Genomic DNA, 13,229 nt, shown 5'->3' with positions numbered 1-13,229 from the left:
AGCTAAGTCCTGGCACTTCTCACCCCATCACTTTGCAAAAGAGAGTGCTGCATTGAATCGCTCGAGCTTAGCAGCCACCGCTACTGCATGTATGCCCTTTGTACATTTCGTGGCAATCCAACAGTGAAGTTGCCGTTGATTTTCGGGATCAGCTCTCTGCTGTCATTTATTAAGTAAACACATTGACTCTCCTTCTTGCTCTGTATTTTCAGTCTATTATGTCCTATAATGGTGGGGCCGTTATGGCCATGAGGGGGAAGAACTGTGTTGCCATTGCAGCAGACCGACGTTTCGGAGTCCAGGCTCAGATGGTGACTACGGATTCCAGAAGATTTCCCTATGGGAGACCGCTTGTATATTGGCCTGGCAGGGCTGGCTACAGATGTGCAGACAGTGTAAGTAATTGCCTGTTTCTGAGCTTGTAGCCAGATTAACTCAGGACCAATGGATTATGCTTCCCTGCCAGCAGATGGAGTCTGAGTCAGGTTTCAAAGCTGAGGTCAAACATCCCTGCAGTGACCACAGCCCTTCAGTATTTCTCCAGCAGATGCAGGACATGCTGTTTGGAAAAAGAAATTCTATGCTGTTTGGAAAAAGAAATTCTATGTTTAAATTGGAGAAAAGATTGTACCCCACTCTCCTGGGGTGATACCAAAAGGTTCCTCCCCCAGTTGAAAATTCCTGAGGTGATTTCCAAGATAACCCATTGGTCCTGAGTCCATTTGTCTACACTAAACAAAACAAAATAATCAGGTGAATAATTTTTCCATTTTTAATTATGATTGAGAGATGCTTACCGTGTTCCATTCACTTTTTCTTATGTCTTGAATTATTGTTGGTTGTTTAGACTTGTTTTTGTTATTTTTATATTGACTTGTGTGTTTTTGTTTTATTTTTTTTTTTTGTTCCTTGCCTTGAGTGCTAGTTCAGTGATAACAGAGTAATACATGTTATGAGTAAGTTCCTTATTTAGCTTTGTACACATTGACTTGAGCTTATCCATGAATTGTGCTTTACTCTGTTCTGTTCAGCTGTTAGAGAAGGCTGGAGACTGATTAACCTGCCAGTGAAATTATCAGACCTATATCAGTATGCCATCAAGAGTGTGAGAGCTCAAAAGGGCCAGAATAATGTCATTTTCCCCAGTATGACTGCTTTATTGAATAACAGAGTCAGAGCTGTGTCTGCCATCTACTGTCTGGCCACTTGTTTTCCTCAGGTTATCTATTACTTTAGAGAGATGAGCAGATAAATTCCCAACTGTAAACCAACAGCAGCCCCCCTCCCCTCCTCTTGCATATCTGAAAAGATTATTTCATGAACCAGAGCCTTTTTATGCCCATTTTTCTTTATCATAGCTTTTTCTTTGGGCCCCCATACTACTGGACTGCAACACAACTAGAAGAATCAGCTTGCAGCGAAGAGTTGATTACATTAATAAGCAGTGCTGCATTGAGCTAGCTTTGCTTTCAGTGCTGGCTCCTTGGGTTCCCTGGGAGTTACTGCATAGAGAGAAATGCTAGGTTTAGGCTGAGTGAGAGAAGTGATGGTAAGGAGAAGGCAATGGTACTTGGAATATAGAACTGTGGTATTCAGATTTGCTGGAGCTCTGCAGTGGCTCTACAGACTGTATGTCAAGTAGTTGCCTACCCATACATTTATTGTAAAGCAGGAGCTGTGATGGTGGACTCCTGCAATGAGATTTAACATACCATGATTTGTTGCTTGCAGTTCCCAACGGGTGAAGTTTCGACAGAATCTTATGAACTGAAGGAAGGGCGGCCAAATCAAACCCCAGACGTTCATGAGTATGGTGTCCAACTTGCTGTACGAGAGACGGTAGGTTTTACATGCCATATAGCAAAAACATCCAGAATATGAATGTCTGGATGACAGCACCAAAACTGGAAGCTGGTTATCCCGTTATCTGCTAAGTGATGTGGTAGAGGGCATAAGGTATGGAACCACTGTACAAATAGCTGGGCTGAGCCAACATGGCATCTCTCACGTGGAGGGCCCAGGCAGAAGGCTGAGTTGAGTTTATTTCTTTTTTTTTTAATTGATGATTTTATTGCTATCAGTCATGAACAATATTATCAAGAAACAAGAGTGTAACAGCATTGTATATCTTATCACATAGCACATATACATTTTTAATCCTCTGTAGTGTCTTGTATTCCTGTTCTGACCCAAGATCAGTCCAGACAAATGGGTTTTGCATCCCTCCTAGCAGAGAATAAAAATTTTGAAGCACTGCTACATAACAAAGTGCCACTTGCAGTCCCTCAGTATTGACCCTGAACCTAAGCCACACTATGAAATTCAACCAAAACCTTCCCCTCCTAGGATGAACATAGAACCCAGGGTTGGAGCCCCTGAACTGGAGCCCTCACATTCAACAAAGGAACCAAAAACCTTTCAGTCTTAAAGGTTCAAAATATATAAACAAATTACATTCTGCATATGGTAGAGATGCAAACCTGTAGGAAACCAAAAACTAGAGAGCAGAAACAAAATTAAGAGACACTCCCTGAGGTGTTATGTACCTTTTAGGGGTCAACGTTCAGGTTGAGCCAGGCGAGCGGAGGATTTGGCAACCCCTGATCGGCTTTAGGGGTCCTGGTTCCCTCTTTCTGCCTAAGGCTTCAGCCAGCAGCACGGAAGCATTCTTTTCTTCTGTCGGGGTTTGTTTGGTTTTTCCCTTGGTTTGCAGCTACGGTACTATTTCTTTAAAAAAACAAAAATCTGGAGTTACATGGCAGGCATTTGGGGAAGAAGCAGTGACAAGTTTGTCCTGTATTCTGGAGGTCCAGGGCATTGAGGAAGATGACTGTGTGACAGCACTGTGTGCGCTGCCTTAATGGTGCTGGCCTCTAAGCACTAGAAATCCTGTCGGGCCTGTGGCTCCAGCTGCATGCGGCTTAACTTTGCTGTACTATGTGGAGGGCGGTAGGAGGACTACTGATCACGGGCCTGTCATGGATGCTCCTGAGCGAGATATAAATGCAGCAGGCAGGAAAAGTGCATATGACAACAAACAAAGTCACAGGAGCCCAGGGACGTCCCTCCCCCACTGTGCAGTGCAGTATGGTTTGGAAGGGCAGGGAGACGACGGAGGCAGCGATGGTGGAGGATTTTTCTACAGACTTTGTTTTACTTTTGCCCAAAGCCTATTTGGCCAGGAGAGAGAAGAGAGTAAACTGGCCCCAAATCAGAAGCCACAGAGATGCTCAAGAGGTCTGGGGTGGGGTGGGGGGGTCCCCGACAAAGGCGATGCCGATTGCAGAGGAGGATAACTGGTGGACTGGTTATTCCGCAAAGAGGAGTTGAGCCCTCTTATTCCCCAGTTTCTAAAGGAGCTGGGAATTAGTTTTCCAGGAGGAGTCTAATGAAGGGGTGGACCTAATCCTGGGTGTGGGTTTTTTTTTAAGATTTTTATATTCCACGCTTTGCACTTTTTTTTTTTTTTTTTCTGCGCTTCAAAGTGGATTATGTTCAGGTACTGTAGGTATTTCCCTATCCCCAGAGGGCTTACAATCTAAGGGGTAGATTTTCAAAGGGGTATGCGCGTACCCCCCCCCCCCCCCCCCTGCGTGCGCCGAGCCTATTTTGCATAGGCTCGGCGGCGCGCGCAAGCCCCGGGACACGCGTAAGTCCCAGGGTTTGCATGGAGGGGCATGTCGGGGGCGTGCCACGAGTGAGGCGGCGCTTCGGGGGTGCTTCGGGGGCGTGGTCGAGGCCTCTGGACCAGCCTCTGGGTCAGGTGATGGCACGCCAGCAGCCCGCTGGCACGCGCAGATTTACGCCTGCTTTCTGCAGGCGTAAATCTGCCAACAAAGGTAGGGGGGGTTTAGATAGGGCCAGGGGGAGTGGGTTAGGGAGGGGAAGGGGAGGGGAGGCGGAAGGAAAGTTCCCTCCGAGGCCGCTCTGATTTCGGAGCGGCCTTGGAGGGAACAGGCAGCACGCGCTGGGCTCAGCGCATGCAGGTTGCACTAATGTGCACCCCCTTGCGCGCGCCGACCCCAGATTTTATAAGATACATGCGGCTACGCGCGTATCTTATAAAATCCAGCGTACTTTTGTTCGCGCCTGGTGCACGAACAAAAGTACGCCCGTGCGTACATTTATAAAATCTACCCCAGCGTTTGTACCTGAGGCAATGGAGAATAAAGTGACACAAGGAGCGACAGCAGGACTCGAACCCTGGTCTCCTGGTTTGTAGCCCACTGCTCTAACCACTAGGCTACTTCTCCACACTCCTCCACCCACCCTGGATGGGCTGCAAGGTCCGCCAAAGGCTTTTCTGTTGCCTAAGAAAGGGAAGAAGCAGGTCTCAAGGTTGCCAGGGCAATGACGAAGTTATATCCTTTAAAGGAGAACACTTTGAAGCTCTTGGTGTTGCCCAGAGGTGGATGCTTTTGGTTTTGGCAGTCACCAAGACAATTACCATCCCAGTGGCAGGGTTGGCTGCATTTAAGGGTGCTCAGGACTGAAAGCTGGAAATTCAGTTGACGAGCATGTTTGGCGTCTTGGCCTTAAGCCTTTGGGCGGCAGTCTGTGGTAGTCTGATGCAAAGAGCCTGTTTACGGTGGGTATGGAAGTCTTAGGAGGAGGAGTCTGCCTCGACTGGCAGTTCTAAGGTGGTGGACGCACTGTATGATTTGGTCCAGACTTTGGCAAGGAGTATGGTTTTGGCAGTATCTTTGCGAAGACCTCTGTGATTGCTGAATTGGTTGGCGGATATGTGGTCCAAGTCATAGGTGTGCAATCTTCCTTTTAAAGGAAAGCTACTGTTTGGAGAGGACCTTAAACAATTAATTACTTTATAACTTTTTTATACCGATGTTCCTGTATAAAATCACACCGGTTTACATAGAAACTGAAAGTCGCCTGGGGGCGGTACAAGGAACATGGGAACATGAGATACAAGTGAATAGAAAAACGAGTGAGAGAGAATAAATATACATAGAACTTCACTTCAAATCAACTTTGAGTAATCATTAATTACAGGGAACATAAGCAAACGAATGCTAGGTGAAACGCTTACAACCTTGAGAACAAGTTAAAGGAATATATGTGCATACGGAGTACCTAGGAATACCTAAGGAATAAATAAGGATACATTTGCAGGTTAATTACAAGGACTGACATACAATATGAGGACTGGTCAGCCTAGGGTGATTTGGACATGCTAGAGAGCCATTAGACATAATGGGGGTTGGAACCTTAGGGTGGGAGATCTCTGGAGAGGAGCCCGGAGGTACGAGCTGTAAAGACAAGTTCGTGAGAGCGGAGAGCCCTTGCTCGAGTCTGCATCTGGGAGTGATTATATTTCCGGAAAGGAGAATCGGTCTCTGGGAGTTTATCTTTCCGAGAAGGCTTGGCTGAAAAGCCAGGTTTTCAGTTGGGTTTTTTTTTTAAACCAATGGGCAAGGTTCCACTGCGGGGGACCGGCTGTGGATAAGGCGCGTCTCTTTAAGGAGGTTTTTGCTGGGGGGGCATACAGTGTGCCTTTTTAATGAAGCATTTGGGGGAGTTGAAGGGGAGCAAGCTGCCGGAGGACAAGAAGACTTTCCCGGCTCATGCCCATATCGGGATTATAAAAGGTTTCACCCCAACAAACGTTCTTTGGCTTCCTTGCAGAAACAGGGATTGGGAAGGCAGCATTCATTTCGGGGTTCTCCCAGACCCACCAGGTCAGGGTGCCGGAGGCAGTAAATCCTCACAAAGAATGGACCAGCCTGACTTCAATTGTGGAAGCTGTCAGTGGACGCCTTCACGAGGTGTGGACCAGGCTCATCACTGATCAATGGGTCCTAGAGGTGATAAACTGCTGTGCTCTAGAATTTTCTTGCCCCATCAGAGAACAGCATAAGATATGCCATACTGGGTCAGACCAAAGGTCCATCAGGCCTAGCATCCTGTTTCCAGTAGTGGCCAATCAAATCACAAGAACCTGGCAAGTACCCAAACTTCTATTATCTGAAAATGTAAATTGGTTATTTACTCTACCTTGTTTAAGTCCTTTTATGAATTTTGTAGACCTCTATTATATCCTCCCTCGGCGTCTTCTCAAAACTGAACAGCCCTAACTTCTTTAGCCTCTCCTCATAGGGGAATCGTTCCATGCCCCTTATCATTTTGGTTGCCCTTCTCTGTACCTTCTCCATCGCAACTACATCTTTTTTGAGATGCGGCAACCAGAATTTCACACAATATTCAGGATGCGGTCTTGCCTTGGAGTGATAGATGTGTTATGACATCCACAGTTTTTATTCACCATTCCCTTCCTAATATATCCTAACATTGTTTGTTTTTTGCTTTTTTGACTGCTACAGTACACTGAGCTGACTATTCCTGTGTATTATCTACTTTGATGCCTGGGTGGTAACTCCTAAGATAGAACCTAACATTGTGTAACTACAGCAAGGGTTATTTTTCTCTATATGCAACACCTTGCACTTGTCTACATTAAATTTCATCTGCCATTTGGAAGCCCAATCTTCCAGTCTCACAAGGTCCTCCTGCAATTTATCACAAGCCACTTGAGATTTTAACTACTCTGCATAACTTTGTGTCATCTGCAAATTTTGATCACCTCACTCTTCGTAACCCCTTTCCAGATCATTTATAAATCTATTAAAAAGCACGGTTGGCTGGTCACGTGATACATTAGCACTGATCAGTCACATCTCCCCATAGCCTATAGACAGCATTTTCTTGTTGTTTACCAGCTCTGCGCTCTTCTCTTATGGCAGACAAAGTTGCTAAAAAATCCCTCCTGCTAATGTGGGGAGAGCAGGCTGTCTGGGCAAAACGCTCCTGCTGTTGGACCGTGCAGCCTGTGCAGAGGAGGCTGCATCGAAGACATGGATGCCACGCTCCCTGCTGACATCACTGAAGACCGCCATCAGTCAGGTGGTCGACAAAATCCACTCCAGTAGTGGATCATGTCTCGCAGGTGGTTTCTACAGTGGGTGAGCACTCTGCGCGGCTGGACTCCCTCACCACTACTCGACAAAAGCTAGAGGCCTTGGAAAAGGGGCACAAGGCAGTAGAGGAAATCCAAGATGAGCTAGAAAATAGGGGCCGCTGCAATAATATTCGGATTGTAGGCAAGCCCCAGAGCATGGGGAGGGCTTAGAGCCAGTGGGGTTCTCTCCTCTGCTACAGGCCTCCTTTAAAGGGGCCTTGGCGCCCCTGCCAAACTACACTGACCGAAATGCAAGGGTGGTGATCCTCCGTTGACATAATTTCCAGGACAAATGTCACCTGCTTGATGCTAGCCGCAAACTAAAAGATTATTTACAAGGACAACTGCATTTTTCTCATTCAAGACTACTCACCCGAAGTGCAACGACACAGAGCTGCATTTGTGGATGTTTAAAAAATAAATAAATAAATAAAAAAAAATCCCCCAACAACTTAGCAATCGTGGCCTGACCTATGCAATATTATATCCAGCCTGTCTTCGAGTGCTACATGGCGGTAAATCGGAGATCCGTGAACTCCTCCGGAGGATTTGAGGATCGGCTGCCAGAGCTTCTGCTCTTGCCCCTTGAGAGTCTTTCTGGCTATATATCCTTGTCCTTAATTGCTCCTCTGGGGTGCCCCCTGAAGTGGGTGATCTGATCTAGATAGATATTTATTTGTTTTTATATTGCTGGAGCTGTCCTATGTATGTTTCGGCTACTGGGTTCGGGACAGAGGGAGGAGACCATGGTGGCTGTTGGTAACTACTGTGTACTTTTAGTTTCCTTGTCCAGCTATGTGGTGTATTTAGAATCTACTACATGGAGATCCTGGCTCCTTCCTGGGCATTGTCCTTCGTTCTTGCTGAGTTCACCTTTCACAGTGACGCTTTGCCTGTTTTTCCCGGTCATATTTTTCATCTTTATTTGCCAGGCTGGATGCTCATCTTTCTAGTTAGGACATTTTATCATGGACCGGGGGCTCTTTCGTCTGGCTTTTCTGCCTGGGGTGGACGGAGGAGGTGGGTAAGGGGTTGCTGAGTGGGAATGTGGGCTGGTTCGGAGTCTTCCCGGGTTGGTAGGGTTACCCTGCTAGCTGTTTCTCTTTAGCGCAGGGTCGGTTTGGTTTATAGTTTGGGGCATGGTTTTCTGGGTGGATAGTTCTTGCAGTTTGGGTTTCTGGGAGTGATATCATAAAGCAATGGGGCACATTTTTTCTCAGAAGGTGCTGTGCAAGGGGTTTTTTTTTTTCTGCTTCAATGCTAATGTACCCCTAAAACTTTTCTCTTTAAATGTGTGGGTATATGCTCTAGGCAATATTGGAGGAAACAGTAATATACATTATGGAAATAATATTATTAAACACAATTAAACAACTCCCAGTCTCCAAAATAAAATGAAATATGAGGGAGAGACACAGGAATTATGAGCATATACAGGTAAATTTTCAGAATTATTACACTGAACCCCTCCCAACTTACATGTAATGCTGGATGCTCAAATTTACAAACCTAAGAGCCCCCTTATATGGCTCTTAGGTTTGTAAATTGTAAGTGTAAGCTTTAGTAAAGAGCCTAATATGGCTCTTTACTAAAGCTTACACTTAATTTCTTCATCATCTTCTCCCATCCTTTCTTCTTTCTCCTTACTTTACAGTTTGCCTACCTTCCCCTAATTTCTCAGTACTCTCACCCTCTTCCCTCCACCCCACTACACCCTCCCTTCCTTCCCCTCCTCCCCACCCTGTCCCTCTACCCCCTCTTCTCAATCCAAACTCCTCTCATTCTACCTTCCTTCCCCTCTCCCCCTCCATCTGCCATCTGCACTATGTCATCGCTTCTTAATGGATATTGAAATTATTGTTATTCTATTTTATATTATTTATATCTGCAAAACTTGTTATTAACATTTAATGTTATATTCCCTTCCTTGTCCCACTTCTTACCTCCCCTCCTTTCTTGTTCTATTGTTAACATGTTATAACTGTTCGATATAATTCTGTTCGATGTAAAACGCTTCCCCAGGTGTCTGTTTGAGTTACACTGTGAACCGATGTGATATCCCTGATGAATGTTGGTATATAAAAATTTTAAATAAATAAAATAAATAAATAAAATTTGATCCAGGTCAGTGAAAATATAATTCTCATTGTTATATTTAACTTAACACCTGCATGGGTATTCAGCAAAAAATGTGCCCCCCTTTATCAAGCACATCCTGTCTAAAGGCAAGACAGTTTTTCCTTCTCAATTGTGTGCTTCTAGTTAAGTCTGGGTAAACCCAGAGAAACATAGAAATGATGGCAGAAGAAGACCAAATGGCCCATCCAGTCTGCCCAGCAAGCTTCCCTCATTTTTTCTCTCATACTTATCTGTTTCTCTTAGCTCTTGGTTCTAATTCCCTTCCACCCCCGCCATTAATGTAGAGAGCGGTGATGGAGCTGCATCCAAGTGAAATATCTAGCTTGATTAGTTAGAGGTAGTAGGGGTAGTAACCGCCGCAATAAGCAAGCTACACCCATGCTTATTTGTTTTTACCCAGATTATGTTATACAGCCCTTATTGGTTGTTTATCTTCTCCCCTGCCGTTGAAGCAGGGAGCTTTGCTGGATATGCGTGAGGTATCAGTTATTTTCTTCTCCCCTGCCGTTGAAGCAGAGAGCTATGCTGGATATGCATCGAAAGTGAAGTATCAGGCACATTTGGTTTGGGGTAGTAACCACCGTAACAAGCCAGCTACTCCCCGCTTTGTGAGTGTGAATCCTTTTTTCTTCTCCCCTGCCGTTGAAGTTATGCTGGATATGCGTGAAGTATCAGTTTTTCTTCTCCCCTGCCGTTAAGCAGAGAGCCTCTGCTGGATGTGTGAAGTAACAGTTTTTCTTCTCCCCCTGCTGTTGAAGCAGAGAACTATGCTGGATATGCATTGAAAGTGAAGTATAAGAATGGAGTGATGAAGCTAGTTGAAAGGCATCAGGAATAGAGGAAGGTGGAGGTAGTAATTTGGATATTTGGTTTGGGGTAGTAACCGCCGTAACAAGCCAGCTACTCCCGTCTTTGTGAGTGCAAATCCTTTTTTCCACATTTCCTCTTGCTGTTGAAGCTTAGAGTGATGTTGGAGTCACAGTAACCATGTGTATGTTTATTGAATAAGGGTATTGTCTCCAGGCAGTAGCCATCATTCTGGCGAGTCACCTACTCTTCATTGGCGGCCTCTTGACTTATGGATCCACAGTGTTTTATCCCACGCCCCTTTGAAGTCCTTCACAGTTCTGGTCTTCACCACTTCCTCCGGAAGGGCATTCCAGGCATCCACCACCTTCTCCGTGAAGAAATACTTCCTGACATTGGTTCTGAATCTTCCTCCCTGGAGCTTCAAATCGTGACCCCTGGTTCTGCTGATTTTTTTCTTATGGTAAAGGTTTGTCGTTGCCTTTGGATCATTAAAACCTTTCAAGTATCTGAAAGTCTGTATCATATCACCCTCTGCTCCTCCTTTCCTCCAGGGTGTACATATTTAGATTCTTCAATCTCTCCTCGTACGTCATGCGATGAAGATCCTCCACCTTCCTGGTTGCCCTTCTCTGTACCGCTTCCATCTTGTCTTTGTCTTTTTGTAGAATACGGTCTCCAGAACTGAACACAGTACTCCAGGTGAGGGCCTCACCAAGGACCTGTACAAGGGAATAATCACTTCCCTTTTCTTACTCGATATTCCTCTCTCTATGCAGCCCAGCATTCTTCTGGCTTTTGCTATCGCCTTGTCGCATTGTTTCGCAGACTTCATATCATTAGACACTATCACCCCAAGGTCCCTCTCCTGCTCTGTGCATGTCAGCCTTTCCCCCCACCATCGAATACAGTTCATTCGGATTTCCGCTCCCCATATGCATGACTTTGCACTTCTTGGCATTGAATCTCAGCTGCCATATCTTCGACCACTCTTCCAGTTTCCTTAGATTCCCGTCTCATTCTCTCCACTCCTTCCGGCGTGTCCACTCTGTTGCAGATCTTAGTGTCATCCGCAAAAGACAAAACCTTACCTTCTATCCCGTCCGCAATGTCGCTCACAAAGATATTGAACAGGACCGGTCCCAACACCCGATCCTTGCGGTACACCACTTAAAACCGCTCTCTCTCAGAGAAGGTTTGTAACCTTGACCGGAGGAAAAATCTTAGTACATTTTCTTTATCAGTTGAGACAGCAACCTTCACTAATAAGTCCCTCTTGTTTAACCTCAAATCAGTGAGTTTTGGAGTAATTCAAATATATTAATTGAGGCTTCCAGCAGTGGTGATTCATCTTTCCATTCCTCCGCGTTCTTTCTTTGGTGTATATAATAGGCCTTACCATCAGGGTGTATGCCAGTGGTTGTTATCTTCAAAACTTGGGAAACATAGTTCTTGAATAACTCAACGGGGTTCATCTGTTTAATGATTGGAAAATTTAATATTCAAGTTATATTTTCAATATTTTCCATTTTTCTTACTACTTCTTTCATTCAGAATTTGCTGATGTTGTATTTTTTTCAACTTGAGTAAGGTGAGTATCCAAAATCTCAATTTTCCCTTCCTGACTCTTCAAGGAATCTATATTCAATGTAATCACATTATTTGTTTCTTTCACTGCTTGAGTCGAAGATGAAATCGATTAATCTAGTTCAACAAGGAGATTCCATAAAGTTTCCAACGTAATTGTTGGTGGTTTTTTATAAATAATAATCTCACCAGCTTGTTCCCGGGTCCTGCACGTTATTCTGGTCATCGGCGTGCTCGCCTCCGCGGATCCCGCAAGCAGGCGTTGCGCCAGATTTCTTTTCCTCTGTTATTCCAGAGATTCTCTGCTATCCTGGCAGGTTCTCGGTTTTCCCCCCGACAGCTTTCTTGGCGGCATTTCACCAATGCTGGGGGAAGACGGTGTTTCTGGTGCTCCTGGGCTTAACGAGATCTCTTCGACCTAGAGGGCTAGACCTCACTCCAATTCACCTCCCTCAGCAGGAGTAGATAGGGGTGCAGCAAAACACTCCGGTATGCTTCTTTGTGACGAGTTCAAGGTAATGGAAGGAAACTTCAACTTAGCCTTTTCTTTTGGTATGAGGCATATTTGTCGTCTTGAAAAGCAAATCGCAAGAGGGGGCAATGATGTCACAGACAGAGATGGCAGCCTGAAAAGGAGCTGCCGGGCACCCAGAGCTAGCTAACGTGGGAATCGCCATCCTCCCTCCCTTGCCGAGGAAATTTTGGAAGCTGAAGTTACCCTAACTATTGTCTTAATGGCAGCAAAAAGAAAAGGTGCCGATCTCAGCCAATACTCGTACACAAAAGGAGAAGCAGATTGGGACGGCCTAGCAGAGCCAGACGAGCCTGAGATGGCGGACCTAAATGAAATGGAAGCAGAAATGCAATCAGTAGAAGAAAGACACTCGCAGGCTTCGGTGCCTTCCAGAGATGAATTTCGCCAGTGGTTCAGCAATATTCGCAGAAATTTAAAAACAAATAAATGTGAAATGCTGGAAAAAATAGCAGAGTTAAAGAGAAGACATGGCGGAGATAGGCCACAAGGTCGATGAGCGTCCAATTGGTATCACACTCAATCGGTGAAAATTGACAAAATTCCAGCCCCAATGTGAATCCTTTACTAAAATGGAGACAGACATCGGTGAACATGGACATCTTGTATTCTTTTACGCCTAGCTCTATTCCTCTAATTAGCTTATTCGCCCTAACTTGCCAAGGGTTCAAGGAATAACGTGAAGAGTAGCGGTGACAGAGGCAACCCTGTCTCGTGCCCTTTCGTGGCATTCCAAGAGACAGAGAGAGAGAGACAAGCGATTTGCCACATGGTGATAAGGGACCTATGCATTTGTGTTTTTTTTTTGGGGACAAACATCTGACAAGGACTTAGCAAGTAGCGTCCTGCTGATTTGAAAGCGAGAGAGCACACCATACCCTGGGACCACGTCTGAACAAACTGCCAAGAGACACTATAGTGTGCTTCTTGCGATATCCAGTGCAAGAGAGAGTTTTATCAGCGGCAAAGAAACAGCAATCTTGGAAATGGGAGGAGCAGAACATATCAGTCTTTGCTGATCTTTCCTTGGCAACACTTAAGTGCCAGCTATAATATAGAGAAATCACCTCAGCGCTGCGAAAAGAAGGCATATGATACCGGTGGTTATTCCCGGTGGGGATTGCGGTGACCATTGAGGGAACAACAACTAAGCAGTCACCCCCACCGAGAGGCAGCCGTTTGAAATCAGTG

General features: G+C 45.3%; 1 protein-coding gene across 1 annotated transcript in view; it reads left to right on the top strand.

Annotated features, from left to right (window-relative positions):
- The first annotated feature begins 212 nt into the window (after window positions 1-212).
- Window positions 213-13,229, top strand: part of PSMB3 (proteasome subunit beta 3) — a 40,475-nt gene continuing 27,458 nt past the window's right edge. The window contains 3 exon segments of the mRNA XM_029573395.1: window positions 213-331; window positions 333-395; window positions 1,732-1,839. Of these exon segments, the coding sequence (XP_029429255.1) occupies window positions 219-331; window positions 333-395; window positions 1,732-1,839 (284 nt within the window). The 5' untranslated portion in view covers window positions 213-218.

This window comes from Rhinatrema bivittatum, chromosome 12, assembly GCF_901001135.1.
Source record: "Rhinatrema bivittatum chromosome 12, aRhiBiv1.1, whole genome shotgun sequence".
Taxonomy (NCBI): domain Eukaryota; kingdom Metazoa; phylum Chordata; class Amphibia; order Gymnophiona; family Rhinatrematidae; genus Rhinatrema; species Rhinatrema bivittatum.
The sequence above is the reverse complement of the archived record's forward strand: the minus strand, read 5'-3'. Positions and strand labels throughout refer to the sequence as shown.